The sequence below is a fragment of the Rhinoraja longicauda genome, chromosome 34, assembly GCF_053455715.1.
Source record: "Rhinoraja longicauda isolate Sanriku21f chromosome 34, sRhiLon1.1, whole genome shotgun sequence".
Classification (NCBI taxonomy): Eukaryota; Metazoa; Chordata; class Chondrichthyes; order Rajiformes; family Arhynchobatidae; genus Rhinoraja; species Rhinoraja longicauda.
In genome coordinates, this window is record NC_135986.1 from 4,738,141 (window position 1) to 4,761,305 (window position 23,165).

A 23,165-nucleotide genomic window follows, 5' to 3' on the forward strand; every position below is an offset into this window, starting at 1 on the left:
AACGTCACCCATTCATTCTCTCCTGAGATGCTGCCTGACCTGCTGAGTTACTCCAGCATTTGTGAATAAATACCTGGTTCTGGACTATTGCCATTCAATTGTGGCTGATCAATGGCTTGGCTTGGTGTTAAAAAAAAAACACAACATTTTCCCGTCAGTCTGAAGAAGGGTCTCGACCCGAAACGTCATCCATTCCTTCTCTCCAGAGATGCTGCCTGTCCCGCTGAGTTATTCCAGCATTTTGTGTCTACCTTCGATTTAACCAGCATCTGCAGTTCCTTCCACTCAACATTTTCCCTAGTGCGTGTAGGATAGTGTTAATGTGCGGGGATTGCTGGTCGGCATGGACTCGGTGGGCCGAAGGGCTTGTTTCTGCACTGTATACGTGGCTTGAAAAATGGTGCAATGGTCAAATTTCTAGGACATTGGAACCAGTTCTGGGAGAGGTGGGACCAATACAACAGGACGGTCTGCACCTGAGCTGGAATGGAACCAATGTCCTTGGGCGAGTGTTTGCTAGTGCTGTCGGGGAGGATTTAAACTAATGTGGCAGGGGGATGGGAGCAGGAGCAGAGAGACAGAGGGGTGTAAAATGAGGGTAGAAGCAATAGGTAGCAAGGTGAAAAGTAAATGTGGCAGGCAGACAAATCCAGGGCAAAAATCAAAAAGGGCCACTTTTCAACATAATTGTATAAGGGGTAAGAGTGTTGTAAAAACAAGCCTGAAGGCTTTGTGTCTCAATGCAAGGAGTATATGTAATAAGGTGGATGAATTAAATGTGGAGATAGTTATTAATGATTATGATATAGTTGGGATTACGGAGACATGGCTCCAGGGTGACCAAGGCTGGGAGCTCAACATCCAGGGATATTCTATATTCAGGCGGGATAGACAGAAAGGAAAAGGAGGTGGGGGTAGCGTTGCTGGTTAGAGAGGAGATTAAAGCAGTGGAAAGGAAGGACATTAGCTTGGAGGAAGTGAATCGATATGGGTAGAGCTGCAAAACACTAAGGGGGCAGAAAACGCTAGTGGAGTTGTGTACAGGCCACCTAACCGCAGTAGTGAGGTTGGGGATGGCATCAAACAGGAAATTAGAAATGCGTGCACTAAAGGTGCAGCAGTTATAATGGGTGACTTCAATCTACATATAGATTGGGTGAACCAAATTGGCAGGGGTGCTGCGGAAGAGGATTTCTTGGAATGTTTGCGAGATGGTTTTCTAAACCAACATGTCGAGGAAACCAACGAGAGAGCAGGCCATTCTAGACTGGGTATTGAGTAATGAGGAAGGGTTAGTTAGCAGTCTTGTTGTGCGAGGCCCCTTGGGCAAAAGTGACCATAATATGGTGGAATTCTTCATTAGGATGGAGAGTGACAAAGTCAATTCAGAAACAATTGTTCTGACTTAAAGGAAGGTAACTTTGAGGGTATGAGACGTGAATTGTCCAAGATAGACTGGCAATTTATACTTAAAGGGTTGACGGTGGCATGCAATGGAAGGCATTTAAAGATTGCATGGATGAACTACAACAATTGTTCATCCCAGTTTGGCAAAAGAACAAACCAGGAAAGGTAGTGCCATCCGTGGCTAACAAGGGAAATCAAGGATAGTATTAAAACAAAAGATGAAGCATATAAATTAGCTAGAAAAAGTATCATACCAGAGGACTGGGAGAAATTCAGAGTCCAGCAGAGGAGGACAAAGGGGCTTAATTAGAAAGGAAAAATAGATTATGAGAGAAAACTGGCAGGGAGCATAAAAACTGACTGCAAAAGCTTTTATAGATATGTGAAGAGAAAAAGACTAGTTAAGACAAATGTAGGTCCCTTGCAGTCGGAAACAGGTGAATTGATCATAGGGAACAAGGAGATGGCAGACCAATTGAACAACTACTTTGGTTCTGTCTTCACTAGGGAAGACATAAACAATCTGCCGGAAATAGCAGGGGACCGGGGGTCTAACGAGATGGAGGAACTGAGGGTAATCCAGGTTAGTCCGGAAGTGGTGTTAGGTAAATTAAATGGATTAAAGGCCGATAAACCCCCAGGGCCAGATAGGCTGCATCCCAGAGTGCTTAAGGAAGTAGCCTCAGAAATAGTGGATGCATTAGTGCTAATTTTTCAAAACTCTTTAGATTCTGGAGTAGTTCCTGAGGACTGGAGGGTAGCTAATGAAACCCCACTTTTTAAAAAGGGAGGGAGAGAGAAAACGGGGAATTATAGACCAGTTAGCCTAACATCGGTAGTGGGGGAAATGCTAGAGTCAGTTATTAAAGATGTGATAGCATCACATTTGGAAAGTGGTGAAATCATCGGACAAAGTCAGCATGGATTTATGAAAGGCAAATCATGCCTGACGAATCTTATAGAATTTTTCGAGGATGTAACTAGTAGAGTGGATAAGGGAGAACCAGTCGATGTGTTATATCTGGACTTTCAGAAGGCCTTCGACAAGGTCCCACATAGGAGATTGGGGTACAAACTTAAAGCACACGGTATTGGGGGTTCAGTGTTGAGGTGGATAGAGAATTGGTTGGCGGACAGGAAGCAAAGAGTAGGAATAAACGGGTCCTTTTCGGAATGGCAGGTAGTGACTAGTGGGGTACCGCAAGGCTCAGTGCTGGGACCCCAGTTATTTACAATATATATATTAATGATTTGGACGAGGGAATTGAATGCAATATCTCTAAGTTTGCGGATGACACGAAGCTGGGTGGCAGTGTTAGCTGCGAGGAGGATGCTAGGAGGCTGCAGAGTGACTTGGATAGATTAGGAGAGTGGGCAAATGCATGGCAGATGCAATATAATGTGGATAAATGTGAGGTTATCCACTTTGGCCGGCAAGAACAGGAAAGCAGAGTATTACCTGAATGGTGGCCAATTAGGAAAAGGGGAGATGCAACGTGACCTGGGTGTCATGGTGCACCAGTCATTGAAAGCAAGCGTGCAGGTGCAGCAGGCAGTGAAGAAAGCGAATGGTATGTTAGCATTCATACCAAGAGGATTTGAGTATAGGAGCAGGGAGGTTCTGCTGCAGTTGTACAGGGCCTTGGTGAGACCGCACTTGGAGTATTGTGTACAGTTTTGGTCTCCTAATCTGAGTAAAGACATTCTAGCCTTAGAGGGAGTACAGAGAAGGTTCACCAGATTGATCCCTGGGATGGCAGGACTTTCATATGAAGAAAGACTGGATAGACTAGGCTTATACTCACTGGAATTTAGAAGACTGAGGGGGGATCTTATTGAAACATATAAAATTCTTAAGGGGTTGGACAGGCTGGATGCGGGAAGATTGTTCCCGATGTTGGGGAAGTCCAGAACCAGGGGTCGCAGCTTAAGGATAAGGGGGAAGTCTTTTAGGACCGAGATGAGAAAGTTTTTTTTCACACAGAGAGTGGTGAGTCTGTGGAATTCTCTGCCACAGAAGGTAGTTGAGGCCAGTTCATTGGCTATATTTAAGAGGGAGTTAGATGTGGCCCTTGTGGCTAAAGGGATCAGGGGGTATGGAGAGAAGGCAGGTACAGGTTACTGAGCTGGATGATCAGCCATGATCATATTGAATGGCGGTGCGTACAGGCTCGAAGGGCCGAATGGCCTACTCCTGCACCTATTTTCTATGTTTCTATGTATCTCTAAACTAAATGACTTCTTCTAAGTGAATGGTATTGCCTCATGTACTGAGATACAGTTTTAAAAAAAAGACTTGTTTTGCCTGCAATCCGGGCACATCATGTTACGCACGTGTACAACAGGTAGTGTAAAAGAGAAAATAAACACAGTGCACTCTGCAGTGATGTAAGGTGAGATGCAAGTATTGAGAAAAACACACAGTGCTTTGAAAGTGGTGTCACAGGTAGGTAGGGCGGTCAAAAAGGCTTTTGGCACATTGGCCTTCATTAGTCAGAGTATTGAGTACAGACGTTGGGAGCTCATGTTACAGTTGTGCAAGACATAGGCGAGGCCACAATTAGAGTATTGTTTCACAAAATGCTGGAGTAACTCAGCAGGTCAGGCAGCATCTCGGGAGAGAAGGAATGGGTGACGTTTCGGGTCGAGACCCTTCTTCAGGCCTTGAGGAGAAATCGCAGTGGAGCAACAAGTAGCATAAGAAAATAACTGCAGATGCTGGTACAAATCGAAGGTATTTATTCACAAAATGCTGGAGTAACTCAGCAGGTCTCTGGTCACCCATTCCATCTCTCCTGAGATGCTGCCTGACCTGCGGGGTTACTCCAGCATTTTGCGAAATAAATACCTTCGATTTGTAACAGCATCTGCAGTTATTTTCTTACATTTCATGACATAGGAAAGATGTTGTCAAACAGGAAATGGTGTAGAGAAGATTAACAAGGATGTTGCCAGGACTCGAGGGCCCGAGCTATAGGGAGAGAGGTTGAGCAGGCTAGGACTTTATTCCTTGGAGTGCAGGAGGATGAGGGGTGATCTTATAGAGGTGCACAAAATCATGAGAGGTATTGATCAGGCAAATCTTTTGCCAGGAACAGGGGAATCGAGAACCAGAGGATATAGATTTAAGGTGAGTGGGTAAAGATGGAATAGGAACCTGAGGGACCTTTTTTACAGAAAGGGTGGTAGGTGTATGGAACGAGCTGCTGGAGGAGGTAGTTGAGGCAGGTAACATCACAACGTTTGACAAACATTTAAACAGGTGCATGGATAGGATAGGTTTGGAGGGATATTAGCCAAACGCAGGCAGGTGGGACAAGTGCAGATGGAGCATGTTGGTCGGTGTGGGCAGGTTGGGCCGATGGACCCGATTCCACACTGAATTACTCTGTGCTGGGAGCACTCAGCAAGTCAGGCAGCATCTGTGGAGGGAATGGACAGCCATTTCAGGTCGAGACCTTACTCCCATCAGTATGAAGAAGAATCCCATCCCGAAACATCATCTGCCCATTTCCCACCAGAGAGAGGAAGAAGGGTCTCGACCCGAGACGTCACCCATTCCTTCTCTCCAGAGATGCTGCCAGTCCCGCCGAGTTACTCCAGCATTTTGAGTCTGTCTCCCTTCAGAGATTTGTCCGACCTGCTGAGTTAGTGTCACACAGCACGGAAACAGGCCATTCGGCCCAATTCCTCAAAGTCGACCAAGTTCCTCCAGCGCTTTTATTTTTAAAAACTGGCAAGTGATAGGTTGATTCCAGCATCTGCAGCCTCTTGTGTCCGCGTGATGTAAGTATTGGGTGGAAGACCACAAACAATTTTCCCCAGTTTACATAGAACCAGTGCCATTAACATCCACCTTAAAGAGTAGGCGCGCCTGAGATCTACCAATGTTGGTCCTCAGACGCGCCTGAGATCTACCGATGTTGTTTATCGTCCCGCACCGGGGAAATTTACAGTGTTACAGCAGCAAAGTGGATAGCAAGAGCAAGAGATCATTCATTATAAATAAAAGATACATAATTTGTCATTTGTTTCCGAGTGTTCTTAGCTGTTATTGTTGACTCGTCCGCTGGGAGCAGTGCTAGTTGCGCAGTCTCACAGCAGCGGGAAGGAAGGACCTCCTACATCTCTCCTTCACGCACTTGGGGTGAAGGAGTCAGTCAGTGAAGGAGCTACTCAGTGCAGTGACAGTGTCCTGCATGGGGTGGGAGTCGTTGTCCAGCCGCGATGTTAGCTTTGCCATCATCCTCCTCTCTCCCACCGCCTGCACTGAGTCGAGGGGGCAACCCAGGACAGAGCCGGCCTTCCTGACCAGCTTGTCGAGAAAATCCCGAAAAACACTCGGCAGGTCAGGTAGCATCTGCGGAAGGTGAAACAGAGCCAGCAGTCCAGGTCAGAAGATGGACTCAATAAGGTGGAGTAACTCAGCGGGACGGGCAGCATCTCTGGAGAAAAGGAATCGGTGACGTTTCGGGTCGAGACCCTTCTTCAGACTGAGAGTCGGGGGAAAAGGAAACGAGAGATATAGACGGTGATAAAGGGAGATTATAGAATAACTGAATGAAAGATGTGCAAAAAGTAACGATCAAGGAAAGGTGGAGACCACAATGGTCCATTGTTGGCTGTAGGGTAGGTGATAATAAGTTATACAGGCAGTCAAACACAACAGGACGACAGTGAAACTAGTACGATGACTAAGGTGGAGGAGAAATGAAGACAATAGGTGCAGGAGGAGGCCATTCGGCCCTTCGAGCCAGCACCGCCATTCAATGTGATCATGGCTGATCATTCTCAATCAGTACCCCTTTTCTGCCTTCTCCCCATACCCCCTGACTCCGCTATCCTTAAGAGCTCTATCTAGCTCTCTCTTGAATGCATTCAGAGAACTGGCCTCCACTGCCTTCTGAGGCAGAGAATTCCGCAGATTCACAAGTCTCTGACTGAAAAAGTTTTTCCTCATCTCAGTTCTAAATGGCCTTACCCCTTATTCTTAAACTGTGTGGCCCCTTGTTCTGGACTCCCCCAACATTGGGAACATGTTTCCTGCCTCTAACGTGTACCAACCCCTTAATAATCTTATATGTTTCGATAAGATCCCCCCCTCTCATCCTTCTAATGGAAGGGGCACAAGAGCTACTTGAAGCTAGAGAAATAAATATTCATACCGCTGGTCAGAAGCTCTTTGTCTGGAGCCTGGTTTGGGATCGGCTCCATCCAAGACCTCAAGAAATCGCAGCGAATTGTGAACGCAGCCCAGACCATCACACAAACCAACCTCCCATTCATTAACTCCATCTACACCTCACGCTGCTTCGGCAAGGCCAGCAGCATAATCAAGGACCAGTCGCACCCCGGCCACTCCCTCTTCTCCCCTCTCCCCTCGGGCAAAAGGTACAGAAGTGTGAAAACGCACACCTCCGGATTCGGGCACAGTTTCTTCCCAGCTTTTATCAGGTAACTGAATCAGCCTACCACAACCAGAGAGCAGTGCTGAACTACTGTCTACCTCTTTGGTGACCCAGACTATCTTTGATCGGACTTTACAGGCTTTACCTCGCACTAAACATTATTCTCTTATCATGTATCTCTACACTGTGGACGGCCCGATTCTAATCATGTATTGTCTTTCCACTGGCTGGTCAGCACGCAACAAAAGCTTTGCACTGTACCCGTCTATTGCTTTATTCACAAAATGCTGGAGTAACTCAGCAGGTCAGGCAGCATCTCGGGAGAGAAGGAATGGGTGACGTTTCGGGTCGAGACCCTTCTTCAGTCTCGACCCGAAACGTCACCCATTCCTTCTCTCCCGAGATGCTGCCTGACCTGCTGAGTTACTCCAGCATTTTGTGAATAAATCGATTTGTACCAGCATCTGCAGTTATTTACTTATACCGTCTATTGCTTGGTACACGTGACAATAATCTAAACTGGAAGTGTTCGCCTGGTACTTAAGAGGGGTCGGCAGAGGCAGAGATGCGAGGGTGTATAATGAAGTGGACACAGGGGACAAGCAGACGGCCATTCGTCCCGTCGCTCTGATGCCCGTCGCTGTGACTCACCGTGCACCCTGTGCGTCAGGGGAGAGGGTAGGGGGGCTGAAGATGTCCTGGTTGGGTTGCTCCTGGGTTTGGATGATCAGCCATGATCATATTGAATGGCGGTGCAGGCTCGAAGGGTCTCGACCCGAAACGTCACCCATTCCTTCTCTCCCGAGATGCTGCCTGACCTGCTGAGTTACTCCAGCATTTTGTGAATAAATCGATTTGTACCAGCATCTGCAGTTATTTTCTTATACTACTGGTTGCTCCTGGGGTTGGTTGGGTTGCTCCTGGGGACTGCTCTGCCCGAGCCGGCTGCCTGTCCCTTTTCCGGGGTTATGCCCGCGCCCGGGAAAAGGACTATGTGCTGCCCTGGGGGATTTGCGGGATCGTTGGGCACCGCAGGGGGTGGAATGTATCCCCAATAAGGACGGGGAAATAGTTATTTACTATTCAGAATTTAAGAATATTCGTTTTACTTTGCATCATGGTGGTGGATTTGTTTGTATTGTTTTATTTTCCTTTAGTTTAGTTTAGAGAACAGGCCCTTCGGCCCACCGGGTCCGTGCCGCCCAGCGATGCCCGCACACTAACACTATCCTACACACACACTAGGGACAATTTACATTTATACCAAGCCAATTTACCTACATACCTGCACGTCTTTGGAGTGTGGGGGGAAACCGAAGATCTCGGAGAAAACCCACGCAGGTCACGGGGAGAACGTACATAGAAACATAGAAAATAGGTGCAGGAGTAGGCCATTCGGCCCTTCGAGCCTGCACCGCCATTCAATATGATCATGGCTGATCATCCAGCTCAGTATCCCGTACCTGCCTTCTCTCCATACCCCCTGATCCCTTTAGCCACAAGGGCCACATCTAACTCCCTCTTAAATATAGCCAATGAACTGGCCTCAACTACCTTCTGTGGCAGAGAATTCCACAGACTCACCACTCTCTGTGTGAAGAAATGTACAAACTCCGTACAGACAGCACCCGTGGTCGGGATGGAACCCGGGTCTCCGGTGTTGCAAGCGCTGTGAGGCAGCAACTCTACCGCCGCGCCAGTGCCTGGCAGTTGTTTTTTACATATCATTTTTGTAAATAATTGATTAAAACTATATTATTTTATTAAAAAGCTGTGACTCACCGTGGTCTGGAGCAGCAGCACAGAAGCTTCTCTGAGCGAGACCAGGCGACATGTACATTTGACGCTCCACCGCGGCACCCAGTAGAGGAAGAGGAGGAGGAGTCCGCCGCTGCACAGGGTCCCCAGGCCCACCAGACCCACCCTCCACCAGCAGGGCCGGTAACCACACACCACCTGGACAATGCAGGGCAGAGATGGTCAGCAATTAACCGGGGCCGTCGGACCAGCCATCCTAACCCATCCCAGACCACACCAACCCAGTCCCACACCAACCCAGACCACCAACCCTGTCCCACACCCACCCATACCAACCCTGCCCCACGCCAACCCTGCCCCACCACAAGCAAGCCCAGCCCCACCGCAGCCCAGCAGCACACCATCCCTGATGCATCCTAGCCCACACCAACCCCATCTCAACACATCCCAGCCCACACCAACTCAGTCTCACCACATCCCAGCCCACACCATCCCTGATGCATCCTAGCCCACACCAACCCCATCTCAACACATCCCAGCCCACACCATCCCTGATGCATCCCAGCCCACACCAACCCAGTCTCAACACATCCCAGCCCACACCAACCGTGTCTCACCACATCCCAGCCCACACCAACCCTGTCTCAACATATCCTAGCCCAAACGATGTTCAACGAGATCTGGGTGTCCTAGTGCATCAGTCACTGAAAGGAAGCATGCAGGTACAGCAGGCAGTGAAGAAAGCCAATGGAATGTTGGCCTTCGTAACAAGAGGAGTTGAGTATAGGAGCAAAGAGGTCCTTCTACAGTTGTACCGGGCCCTGGTGAGACCGCACCTGGAGTACTGTGTGCAGTTTTGGTCTCCAAATTTGAGGAAGGATATTCTTGCTATTGAGGGCGTGCAGCGTAGGTTCACTAGGTTAATTCCCGGAATGGCGGGACTGTCGTATGTTGAAAGGCTGGAGCAATTAGGCTTGTATACACTGGAATTTAGAAGGATGAGGGGGGATCTTATTGAAACATATAAGATAATTAGGGGATTGGACACATTAGAGGCAGGAAACATGTTCCCAATGTTGGGGGAGTCCAGAACAAGGGGCCACAGTTTAAGAATAAGGGGTAGGCCATTATAGAACGGAGATGAGGAAGAACTTTTTCAGTCAGAGAGTGGTGAAGGTGTGGAATTCTCTGCCTCAGAAGGCAGTGGAGGCCAGTTCGTTGGATGCTTTCAAGAGAGAGCTGGATAGAGCTCTTAAGGATAGCGGAGTGAGGGGGTATGGGGAGAAGGCGGGAACGGGGTACTGATTGAGAGTGATCAGCCATGATCGCATTGAATGGCGGTGCTGGCTCGAAGGGCTGAATGGCCTCCTCCTGCACCTATTGTCTATTGTCTATAAACCAACCCTGTCTCACCACATCCCAGCCCACACCAACCCTGTCTCAACACATCCCAGCAGCACACCATCCCTGATGCATCCCAGCCCACACCAACCCTGTCTCAACACATCCCAGCCCACACCAACCGTATCTCACCACATCCCAGCCCACACCAACCCTGTCTCAACACATCCCAGCCCACACCAACCCAGTCTCACCACATCCCAGCCCACACCAACCCTGTCTCACGACATCCCAGCCCACACCAACCCCATCTCAACACATCCCAGCAGCACACCATCCCTGATGCATCCCAGCCCAAACCAACCCTGTCTCACCACATCCCAGCCCACACCAACCCCATCTCAACACATCCCAGCCCACACCAACCCTGTCTCAACACATCCCAGCCCACACCAACCCAGTCTCACCACATCCCAGCCCACACCAACCCCATCTCAACACATCCCAGCAGCACACCATCCCTGATGCATCCCAGCCCACACCAACCCCATCTCAACACATCCCATGCCCACACCAACCCTGTGCATCCTAGCCCACACCAACCCCATCTCAACACATCCCATGCCCACACCAACCCTGTGCATCCTAGCCCACACCAACCCCATCTCAACACATCCCAGCAGCACACCAGCCCTGATGCATCCCAGCCCGCACCAACCGTCTCAACACATCCCAGCCCACACCAACCCAGTCTCAACACATCCCAGCCCACACCAACCCAATCTCACCACATCCCAGCCCACACCAACCCCATCTCAACACATCCCAGCAGCACACCATCCCTGATGCATCCCAGCCCAAACCAACCCTGTCTCAACATATCCTAGCCCAAATCAACCCTGTCTCAACACATCCCAGCAGCACACCATCCCAGTCTCACCACATCCCAGCCCACACCAACCCAGTCTCACCACATCCCAGCCCACAACAACCCTGACTCAACATATCCTAACCCACACCAACCCAGTCTCACCACATCCCAGCCCACACCAACCCCATCTCAACACATCCCAACCCACACCAACCCAGTCTCAACACATCCCAGCCCACACCAACCCTGTCTCAACACATCCCAGCAGCACACCATCCCTGATGCATCCCAGCCCACACCAACCCTGTCTCAACACATCCCAACCCACACCAACCCAGTCTCAACACATCCCAGCCCACACCAACCCTGTCTCAACACATCCCAGCAGCACACCAACCCAGTCTCACCACATCCCAGCAGCACACCATCCCTGATGCATCCCAGCCCACACCAACCCTGTCTCAACACATCCCAACCCACACCAACCCAGTCTCAACACATCCCAGCCCACACCAACCCTGTCTCAACACATCCCAGCAGCACACCAACCCAGTCTCACCACATCCCAGCAGCACACCATCCCTGATGCATCCCAGCCCACACCAACCCCGTCTCAACACATCCCAGCCCACACCAACCCTGATGCATCCTACCCCATGCCAACCCAGTCTCACCACATCCCAGCCCACACCAACCCTGATGCATCCTACCCCATGCCAACCTGTCTCAACATATCCCAGCCCACACCAACCCTGATGCATCGTACCCCATGCCAACCCTGTCTCAACACATCCCAGCCCACACCAACCCCGTCTCAACACATCCCAGCCCACACCAACCCAGTCTCAACACATCCCAGCCCACACCATCCCAGTCTCACCACATCCCAGCCCACACCAACCCTGTCTCAACATATCCTAGCCCAAACCAACCCTGTCTCAACACATCCCAGCCCACACCAACCCTGATGCATCCTACCCCATGCCAACCCTGTCTCAACATATCCCAGCCCACACCAACCCTGATGCATCCTACCCCATGCCAACCCAGTCTCACCACATCCCAGCCCACACCAATCCTGTCTCACCACATCCCAGCCCACACCAACCTGGCCCACAAAATCGCAGATAAGCAACCGTGTCCTACGCCATCCCAGCCCACCAACCGTGTCCCACCCCAACCGAACCCACTAACCCAGCAACCATGCCAAAGCAGCTCAACAACCCCATCCCACACCAAGACCACCTGATCTAAGACCAGCAACCCAGCGCTATGCCAACCCTGTCCCACCCCATCCCAGACCACCAACCCTGGCCCACCGCAACCCTACACCACCCCAAACGAGCCCAGCCCCAGCAATGCTGTCCCACCCTCCCGATACTCCCCTCGCCCTAACACTCCCCTTGTCTCTCCCCATCTCCCTCAAGCTCCCAACCACCATAATCTCTCCTCCTCAGACCTACCTCATCTCTCCAACTGCCCCATCCATCGGCACCACCCCGCTCCTTCCCAAATTCTATCTCCACACCCACCTATCCCCTCTCCCGACCTTTCCCACTGGGATGAGGTCAACATGCCCACAACCCTTCTCTCCCAAACTCCCTGCACCCTCACCACAGTAGGTCACCCTAGCCACCGCGGGCTCCCTCAGCCCAGGTTCCCACACGGATTACACCCATCCCTCGCTCTCTTCCACACGGACTGGGGTAGGCACGGAGGGGGGGGAGGGGGGAGCAAGGACTCACCATCTCATCCTCGCTCTCCGCGTTGAGGTACCTCCGCTCCGTTCTCTCCATTTGTCCCTCTGCCTCACCACTCTACGTCCCCACCTGTGCAGCCCTGCAGCGACAAAGTCCGTAAGTGATAGGAGCAGATTAAGGCCATTCGGCCCGTCAAGTTTACTCCGCCATTCAATCATGGCTGATCTATCCCTCCCTCCCAACCCCATTCTCCTGCCTTCTCCCCGTAACCCCTGACACCCGCACTGATCCAGAATCTATCTTTGTCTGCCTTAAAAATATCCACTGACTTGTGGCCTCCACAGCCGTCTGTGGCAAAGAATCCCACAGATTCACCGCCCTCTGACTAAAGAAATTCCTCCTCATCTCCTTCCTGAAGGGATGTCCTTTAATTCTGAGGCTGTGCCCTCTGGTCCTAGACTCTCCCACTAGTGGAAACATCCTCTCCACATCCACTCTACCCGGGCCGCACACTATTCAGCACGTTTCAATGAGATCCCCCCTCGTTTTTCTAAACTCCAGCGAGTACAGGCCCCAGTGCCGACAAACGCTCATCATAGGTTAACCTACTCCTCCCTGGGATCGTTCTTGTAAACATAGGAAGGGTTTAGAGGGATATGGGCCAAATGTGACTAGCTTAGATGGGGCATCTTGGTCGGCATAGACTGGTTGGGCTGAAGGGCCTGTTACCGTGGTATATGATTGTAAGATTCTATGAGTTAAAAGAAGCTTGGACGGATACAAGGAGAGGAAAGGTTTACAGGGATATTGGCAAATGGGACTAGCCTAGATAGGGCCTCCAGGTCGCTATGGGCGGGTTGGGTGCTGAGTGACTCTCAGGCTGACTGGTGTGATTTGCTTTCCCTGTGGCAGAGTCTCCTCTCTAATTAGTGTTCACATTGGGCGACACAGCGGTAGAGTCGCTGCCTTACAGCGCCAGAGTCCCGGGTTCGATCCCGACTGTGGGTGTTTGTCTGTGCGGAGTTTGTATGAGGGTGAGAATCTATGCTATTAGCTGATATAGTCAATTAGAGATATTATATTTTGTTGTAGTAGAGATGGTTTCTTTTGTTGTTTTAGCTAATATAAAATGAGCGCTTATTTTAGTGGAAAGCAGTAAGATGGATGCTTGTGGCAGAAATGTTATCCTTGGGAACAGAATGTGTTTCATCATCATCATATCATATATATACAGCCGGAAACAGGCCTTTTTGGCCCTCCAAGTCCGTGCCGCCCAGTGATCCCCGTACATTAACACTATCCTGCACCCACTAGGGACAATTTTTACATTTACCCAGCCAATTAACCTACATACCTGTACGTCTTTGGAGCGTGGGAGGAAACCGAAGATCTCGGAGAAAACCCACGCAGGTCACGGGGAGAACGTACAAACTCCTTACAGTGCAGCACCCGTAGTCAGGATCGAACCTGAGTCTCCGGCGCTGCATTTGCTGAAAAGCAGCAGCTCTACCGCTGCGCTACCTGTTTGTCCCTTTACGCATAGATTCTCAAGGGGGGGACCTCATTGAAACGTACAGAATAGTGAGCGGCCCGGATAGAGTGGATGTGGAGAGGATGTTTTCCACCAGTGGGAGAGTCCAGGACCAGAGGGCACAGCCTCAGAATTAAAGGACGTCCCTTTAGGAAGGAGATGAGGAGGAATTTCTTCAGTCAGTGGGTGGTGAATCTGTGGGATTCTTTGCCACAGAAGGCTGTGGAGGCCAAGTCAATGGATATTTTTTCGGCAGAGATAGATAGATTCTTGACCCGTGACCTGTGTGGGGTTTTCTCCGAGATCTCAGGTTCCCTCCCACACTCCACAGATGTGCTGGTTTGTAGGTTAATTAGCATGGTATAAATGTAAAATTGTCCTTGGTGTGTGTAGGATAGTGTATTCGGTGGGCCGAAGGGCCTGTTTCCACGCTGTATCTCTGAACTAAACTAAAAATTAATCAGCACATTTGCTCTGGAACACATCGATTGCCACGGTGAAATCAAATGGTGAACCGCATTTGTGCGCTGGAATGTTAATAACACCGTGAAAAGCCACAGATAATGCTGGAAAGGCCTGGAGAGGAAATTCCTCCTGAAAGGGTGTAGGAGAGAGGGGGGCGGGGGAGGAGAGAGAAAGAGAGGGGGAGGAGAGAGAAAGAGAGGGGGGGAGAGAGAAAGAGAGAGGGGTGAGAGAAAGAGAGAGGGGGGAGAGAGAAAGAGAGAGGGGTGAGAGAAAGAGAGGGGGGGTGAGAGAAAGAGAGGGGGGGAGAGAGAAAGAGAGGGGGGGGAGAGAGAAAGAGAGAGGGGGAGAGAGAGAAGAGAGAGGGGGAGAGAGAGAAAGAGAGAGGGGGGAGAGAGAGAAAGAGAGAGGGGTGAGAGAAAGAGAGGGGGGGAGAGAGAAAGAGAGAGGGCGGGGGAGAGAAAGAGAGAGGGCGGGAGAGAGAAAGAGAGAGAGGGGTGAGAAGGAGAGGGGGGTGAGAGAGAAAGAGAGGGGGAGAGAGAGAGGGGGAGAGAGAGAGAGAGGGGGAGAGAGAAAGAGGGGGGAGAGAGAGAGAGAGAGGGGGAGAGAGAGAGAGAGGGGGAGAGAGAAAGAGGGGGGAGAGAGAGAGAGAGGGGAAGAGAGAAAGAGGGGGGAGAGAGAGAGAGAGGGGGGGAGAGAGAGAGAGAGGGGGGAGAGAGAGAGAGAGGGGGAGAGAGAAAGAGGGGGGAGAGAGAGAGAGGGGTGAGAGAGAAAGAGAGAAAGAGAGGGGAGAGAGAAAGAGAGGGGAGAGAAAGAGAGAGGAGGAGAGAAAGAGAGGCGGAGAGAGAAAGAGAGGGGAGAGAGAAAGAGAGGGGAGAGAGAAAGAGAGGGGAGAGAGAAAGAGAGGGGAGAGAGAAAGAGAGGGGAGAGAGAAAGTGAGGGGGGGGGGAAAAGAGGGGGAGGTGGGAAAGAGAGAGGGGGAGAGAAAGAGAGAGGGGGAGAGAAAGAGAGGAGGAGGAGAGAAAGTGAGAGGGGGAGAAAGACAGAGGGGGGAGAAAGAGAGAGGGGGAGAGAGAGAGAGGGGGAGAGAAAGAGAGAGGAGGAGAGTAAGAGAGAGGAGGAGAGAAAGTGAGAGGGGGAGAAAGACAGAGGGGGGAGAAAGAGAGAGGGGGAGAGATGCTGGTGCTGCAAGCACTGTAAGGCAGCAATTCTACTGCTGCTCCACCGTGCCTCCCCTTGTGAATTATGAAACTTACTGCCTCAAAAACCATCGGAAGCATTTTGAGCACAATATCTAAAAAGGAATTTTAAGTTTAGTTTAGTCAGAGGGTAGTGAATCTGTGGAATTCATTGCCACAGATGGCTGTGGAGTTCAATTCAATGGATATTTTATGGCAGAGATTGACAGGTTCTTGATTAGTACGGGTGTCAGGGGTTGTGGGGAGAAGTCAGGAGAATGGTATAAGAAAATAACTGCAGATGCTGGTACAAAATCGAAGGTATTTATTCACAAAATGCTGGAGTAACTCAGCAGGTCAGGCAGCATCTCAGGAGAGAAGGAATGGGTGATGTTTCGGGTCAAGACTCTTCTTCAGACAGGCAGCATCTCAGGAGAGAAGGAATGGGTGACATTTCGGGTCGAGACCCTTCTTCAGACTGAAGAAGGGTCTCGACCCGAAACGTCACCCATTCCTTCTCTCCTGAGATGCTGCCTGACCTGCTGAGTTACTCCAGCATTTTGTGAGTAAATACCTTCAGACTGAAGAAGGGTCTCGACCCGAAACGTCACCCATTCCTTCTCTCCTGAGATGCTGCCTGACCTGCTGAGTTACTCCAGCATTTTGTGAATAAATACCTTAGACAGGAGAATGGGATCGAGAGGGAAAGATAGATCAGCCATGGCCGAGTGGACCTGATGGGCCGAATGGCCTAATTCTGCTCCTACAATTTTCATGAACACGAGTTTAGTTTATTGTCACATGTACTGAGGTACAGTGAAAAGATTTTTGTTGCCTCCTATCCAGTCAGCGGAAATACTATACTTGATTGCAATCAAGCCATCCACGTTGTACAGGTACAGAATGAAGGGAACAACGTTCAGTGCAAGGTAAGCTCCAGAAAAATCCGATTAAAGCTAGTCGGAGGGCCTCCATGGCGGCTCAGGATGGCTCTCCAGTTGGCAATAGGATGGTTCAGTTGGTTTTCGCATCAGATCAATTCTCTTATTGAAAAGTAAGCCCGTTTCTGTTTACCATCATAGTAAATCCAGAATTTAGAAAAATCCTTGAAAAGGGAGAATAAAAAGTGCTGGAATACAGGAGGACGTATAGTCCCCATTGGACTTACCCCTTTGGTTCCGGTCTCTATGTCAGCTGAAATGCTGCCACTGTATGTCCCAGACCCTGTCCTGGGGGCTTGTTTGGAAGGCTGCCTGTGGAAGATGCAGAGGAAGATGATCGTTAATAAAAAATGTGTCCATAAATGGGAGGGTGGATTTATAAATCCAGGCAGAGGTGATTAACTTGGGATCGTGTTTGGAACACACAGTGGGCCGAAGGTAGGGTTGCCAACTATCTCGCTCCCATATAAGGAACATGGTGACGTCACTGCCCCGCGTCCCACGTGACCTCACCCAGCCATTCACCACGTGCACCCGCTCCATCAATGGCAGCCGCCCGGGCCGGGAGGCAGGTTGCTAAGCAACCTGCGTAAGGCGGCGCCCGGGCCTCCGGACCTACAGCGTCCGGGCCTAATACGGGACATGGGCGGTCCCGTACGGGATAAACCAATTTAGCCCAAAATACGGGATGTCCCAGCTAATACGGGACAGTTGGCAACACTAGCCGAAGGGCCTGTTCTTGTGCTGTACCGCCTGCAAGCAGGCAGGTGCCCAGGCACTCCTCGAACTGTCTACAAAAGTCAGTCCTTTCCCTAAAAGCCAGTCGGTAAGTCAGCCACTTTGTGGTAGCTGCTTCCAGGATGACAGCCATTTTGTGCAGCGTACCTGCACGAAGTCGGCCATTTTACGCGGGACCGACTCCAAACATTTTACCTGTAAAAAGTTGGCAAAAATCCCTTCGACATACCAACCCTACTCATTCAAACTCTGCTAAAACCCAAGAGGCAGGCCCCATGAGCTATAAATAAATATGCAGTGCCAGGCTTATCACTTACGGTATACAGCTGCTGGTATCAATAGATTCCCGGTAATGTCCCTGCTTTTGAAGGGACCATCTCCAAATTCCACCCCTCTCCCACCCAGTGTCAGACCCAATTCCTCCCACAGCTTGGCTCACAACCCCACAGCCACCGATGAAGCTGCCTTACTACGCTGGCTTCTGTTTGTTGATGGGCCGTTTGTTTAGCTTTGCAGGTGACAAGCTTTTTGTTGCGTGCTATCCAGTCAGCTAAAAGACGACACATGATTACAATCAGTCGCCGACAGTGTAGAGATACAAGATGGGATTAGTGCAAGAGAAAAGTTGTTATGATTAATAAACTATTATTGTTTGTTTTTATGGTGTATGTGTGTCTATATATGTGCTGGGTTTCAGCAGATGTTGAATATATGCTCTGAGTATGGTGTCCAATTTGACGTGAAATACAATGCTAAAAAGAGCGTTGTCATGATTTGTAAAGTAAAAAGGGGGACAAAGATCTAGTCTTCCCATCATTTTACCTGTCAGGGCAGGTTCTATCTGTCTGCTGTAAAGCTAAGTATCTGGGACATGTCATCACAGATCAAATGTCTGATGATGAGGACATGTATAGACAGCGCCGCATGTTGTATGCACAAGCTAACATGTTGGTTAGGAATATAAGAAAATAACTGCAGATGCTGGTACAAATCGATTTATTCACAAAATGCTGGAGTAACTCAGCAGGTCAGGCAGCATCTCGGGAGAAAAGGAATGGGTGACGTTTCGGGTCGAGACCCTTCTTCAGACATGTTGGTTAGGAAATTCCACTGGTGCTCAGGAAATGTCAAGATAAACCTGTTTAGAGCGTACTGTACTCCTCTTTACACTGCTCCTTTGTGGATAAAGTTTAATAAGTCAAGCATCCATAAACTTAAGGTTGCCTATAATGACTGCATGCGCATATTGCTTAGAAAGCCAAGGTGGTGCAGTGCAAGTGAACTGTTTTGTAGTGCAGGAGTCAATACGTTTCATGCCCTGTTGAGGAATCTCATGTTTAAATGTATATGCCGATTGAATGGTTCTCAGAATTCCATCATTGTGCTGCTGGTAAATCCTGGTTTCAGTGCCGTGAGATACCTGTCACCCATGTGGAAACATTGGTATTGTTGCCTTTTCTAATTTAATTTGATTTTATATGTATATACTGTGTACTGTATGTGTATTCTAATGGACCATGAGTCTGCTTAATAAATTTAATAATAATATATATATATATATACACTAGACCAAGTGGACCCATTGGGCCCAAACCTCTACTGCATTGGTGCAGTACCCTCTCCTCCCCCTCACCCCTTTCCTCCCCCTCCTCCCCCCCTCCCCTCCCCCTTCCCCCCACTCCATCTCCCTCAACCCCCCTTTATCCTCCCTCCCCCCTTCCTCCACCCCCCTCCCGCCCAAGGAGATAGATTTAAACTTTAAAATGTGAATAACAAAAAATATAACACCGATTCCAATGAAACTTCTTCCATTAGCACCAAAGGGACAACGGTGAGTAAGGTGGGCCTGAAATTGTTGCGCTATCGTGTACTGTTTTGGCTGTAGTTCAGGAACAAACAAACAAACAAGAGTTTTAGTATATAGACACACATATATATATATATACATATATATATACACATATACATATATATGGAAGGCAGACACAAAATGCTGGAGTAACTCAGCGGGACAGGCAGCATCACTGGAGAGAAGGAATGAGTGACGTTTCGGGTGGAAACCCTTCTTCAGACTGAACCTGGGTCTCGACACGAAATGTCACCCACTCCTTCTCTTCAGAGATGCTGCCAGTCCCCACTGAGTTACCCCAGCATTTTGTGTCTACCTTCAATTTAAACCAGCATCTGCAGTTCTTTCCTACACACACGCACAGATGTGTGGATGAGTGTGTGTGTGTGTGTGTGTGTGTATTTATGTGAGTATGTGTATCTATACACTGAACTTCTTTTCTCTCGTTATTATATTGTTTAGTGTACTGTATTTACATCTTCTGTTGCACTGCTGCAAGTAAGAATTTCATTGTTCTATCTGGGATACATGACAATAAAACACTCTTGACTCTTGATTAAAGACTCTCCAATGAGGTAGATGGGAGGTCAAGACCACACTCTAGTTGGGGGAGAGGATGATTCAGTTGCCTGACGACAGCTGGGAAGAAACTGTCCGTGAATCTGGGGGGGTGTGTTTTCAAACCTCTGTAACTCTTGCCCAATGGGAGAGGGGAGGAGTAGGGATGAGACTCATTCATGACTGCAAATGTGCCTCGTTTCGGGAATTATTGCAAATCCCGGCAGCAATTTCAGCGGCTGTGCTTGGAATTAGGCGATGGACAGAGGGGAATTATTGGCGGCACGGTGGCGCAGCGGTAGAGTTGCCGCCTTACAGCGAATGCAACGCCGGAGACCGGGGTTCGATCCCGACTACGGGTGCCGTCTGTAAGGAGTTTGTACGTTCTCCCCGTGACCTGCGTGGGTTTTCTCCGAGACCTTCGGTTTCCTACCGGACTCCACAGACGTACAGGTTTGTAGGTTAATTGGCTTGGTAAATGTTTTAAAAAATTGTCCCTAGTGGGTATAGGATAGTGTTAGTGTGCAGGGATCGCTGGTCGGCACGGACCCGGTGGGCCGAAAGGGCCTGTTTCCGCGCCGTATCTCTAAACTAAACTAAATAAACCCAGATGATGGTAAGTCGTGTATGGAGACATTCAGACTGCCTCTCCGAGCTTGGGAGGGCAAAGGGTGGCGGGGTCATCACTTGCTCCAAGATATTCAACAATGTATGACGTCAGCTAAGGAAACTCCAGATTAGACCCTCCCAAGACACGAAGATCCTTTTTGTTTCACTGCTCTCGTAGTTCCACCACGCCCAGCCGTTCTCATCCCTCCCCAATCCCACAGCCCAACTCTGCCCCAAAGAAAGACACAAAATGCTGGAGTAACTCAGCGGGTCAGGCAACATCTCCGGAGAACACGGATAGGTGACGTTTCAGATCGGGAACTTTCTTCTTCTTCCTTCTGAAGAAGGGTCCTGACCCGAAACGTCGCCTTTCCTTGTTCGCCAGAGATTCCATACACCCACCACCCTTTGTGTGAAAAAGTTACCTCTCAGGTTCTTATTAAATCTTTCCCCCAAGACTGCTCTCCAGAGATGCATCCTGACCCCTTGAGTTACTCCAGCACCTTGTCTCTGGCTTCGCCCATCTAAACCTCATCCTCCTGCGCTCCAAGGAATAGAGTCCCGGCCTACTCAACCTCTCCCTCTAGCTCAGACCCTCTAGTCCTGGCAACATCCTCGTAAATCTTCTCTGTACCCTCTCCAGCTTGACAACATCTTTCCTATATCATGGTGTTCAGACCTGAACAGAATACTCTCAATGTGGCCTCACCAACATCTCATACAACTGCAACGTGACCTCCCAACCTCTATACTCAATACGCTAGGGGGGTTATTAAGTCTCATATTCAGGGCCAGTAAACCTCCTGTTTTGAAGCAAGAGGAGTTGTCAATTCTGGTCCAGGAATGTTGTAAAATCATACAGCACCGAAACATGCCCTTCAGTCCTATTTCTCCATGTCGATCAAAATGCCCCATCAAAGCTAGTCCCATTTGCCCAAGCTTGGCACCATGTTGGCATGGACATGGTGGGCCGAAAGGCCTTTGGCTATGATGTAGAGGCATACAGCATGGATTCAGGCCCTTCAGCCTAACCTGCCCACGCTGACTAAGATACCCCATCTACACTGGTCCCACCTGCCCACATTTGGTCCATATCGCTCTAAACCTGTTGTATCCACGCACCTGTCTAAATATTTCTTAAACATTACTGTAGTACTACCTCTCCGGCAGCTCTTTCCATACACCCACAACCCTTTGTGTGAAAAGCTTATCCCTCAGGTTCCTATTAAATCTTTTCCCCCTCACCTTAAACCCATGTCCTCTAGTTCTCAATTCCCCTATTCTGGGCAAGAGACTCTGCGCGTCTACCCGCTCTATTCCTCTCATGATTTTGGACAAGATCATGGAACTCCAGTGTGGGAACACTAGGAGTTCTGATGAAGGAGCACAGTGTTAATTTGTAAGCTCAGTTGAGAATTGCAATAACATGGGCGGCACGGTAGCGCAGCGGTAGAGTTGCTGCTTTACAGCGAATGCAGCGCCGGAGACTCAGGTTCGATCCTGACTACGGGCGCTGCACTGTAAGGAGTTTGTACGTTCTCCCCGTGACCTGCGTGGGTTTTCTCCGAGATCTTCGGTTTCCTCCCACACTCCAAAGACGTACAGGTATGTAGGTTAATTGGCTGGGTAAATGTAAAAATTGTCCCTAGTGGGTGTAGGATAGTGTTAATGTACGGGGAACGCTGGGCGGCACGGACTTGGAGGGCCGAAAAGGCCTGTTTCCGGCTGTATATATATGATATGATATGATCTGTGTCTACATCTAATGCATCAAATTTATGTGCAGACACTACTCAGTGGGATCAATGTTTAATTGGTCACAGATGTTAGATATCACCTAGAATATCCTGGAATCCCTTGGTACTGACAACAGGTACAGGACATAAGAGGACACAAAGTGCTGGAGTAACTCAGCAGGTCAGGCAGCATCTTTGGAGAAAATGGATAGGTGACGTTTCGAGTCGGGACCCGTCTTCAGACTTTACTTTAGTCTTTAGAGATACAACGCGGACACAGGCCCTTCGGACCACCGAGTCCACGCCAACCAGCGATCACCCCGTATACTAACATTATCCTACACACTAGGATTTTACCAAACTCAATTAACTGACAAATCTATGAAGTGTGGGAAACCAAAGCACCCACAGAAAGCCCACGCGGTCACAGGGAGAACACTTAGTCAGGATCGAACCTGGGTCTCTGGCACTGTAAGGCAGCAACTCTACCGCTGTGCCACCGTGCCGCCCCTGACTGAACCAGCATCTCCCCTTCCTTGTTTCTCCAGGACATAGGAGTGGGCTTTTATCCCCTTTCGGTTTAAAGGAGAGTTGAAAGAGCGCAAGGAGAGGGAGGGGCAGGGCAGAGGTACACCATCACACACCAGTTCCCCATGCAACACTCTCACCTGACGCAGGATTACTTTAGTTTATAGATGCAGTCCTTCGGCCCACCAAATTCACGCCCTCTATCGATCACCCATTCACTCTAGCCCTATGTTATCCCACTTTCGCATCCACTCCCTACATAGCAGAGGCAAGTTACTGAGGCAATTAATCTATGTGGGAGAAAACCCACACGGTCACAAACACAAAGTGCAAACTCCACACAGACTGCGCCCTTTACTTTAGAGATACAGGGCGGAAACAGGCTCTTCGGCCCACCAAGTCCGCACCGACCTGCAATCACCCCGTACGCTGCACTATCCTACACACTTGGGATAATTTACAATTATACCAAGCCAATTAACCTCCAAACCTGTATCACGGAGAAAACCCACGCTGTCACAGGGAGAACGTACAATTCTGTACAGACAGC

The 23,165-nt window shown here is 49.6% G+C and overlaps 1 protein-coding gene across 1 annotated transcript in view; it reads right to left on the minus strand.

Annotated features, from left to right (window-relative positions):
• LOC144609297 (polyamine-transporting ATPase 13A3-like) overlaps positions 1-23,165 on the minus strand; it is an 85,004-nt gene that overhangs the window by 51,574 nt on the left and 10,265 nt on the right. The window contains exons 2-4 of the mRNA XM_078427728.1: positions 16,825-16,909; positions 12,531-12,624; positions 8,598-8,771 (exon numbers count right to left, since the gene is read on the minus strand). Of these exons, the coding sequence (XP_078283854.1) occupies positions 8,598-8,771; positions 12,531-12,581 (225 nt within the window). The 5' untranslated portion in view covers positions 12,582-12,624; positions 16,825-16,909. The remainder of the gene's footprint in view (positions 1-8,597; positions 8,772-12,530; positions 12,625-16,824; positions 16,910-23,165) is intronic.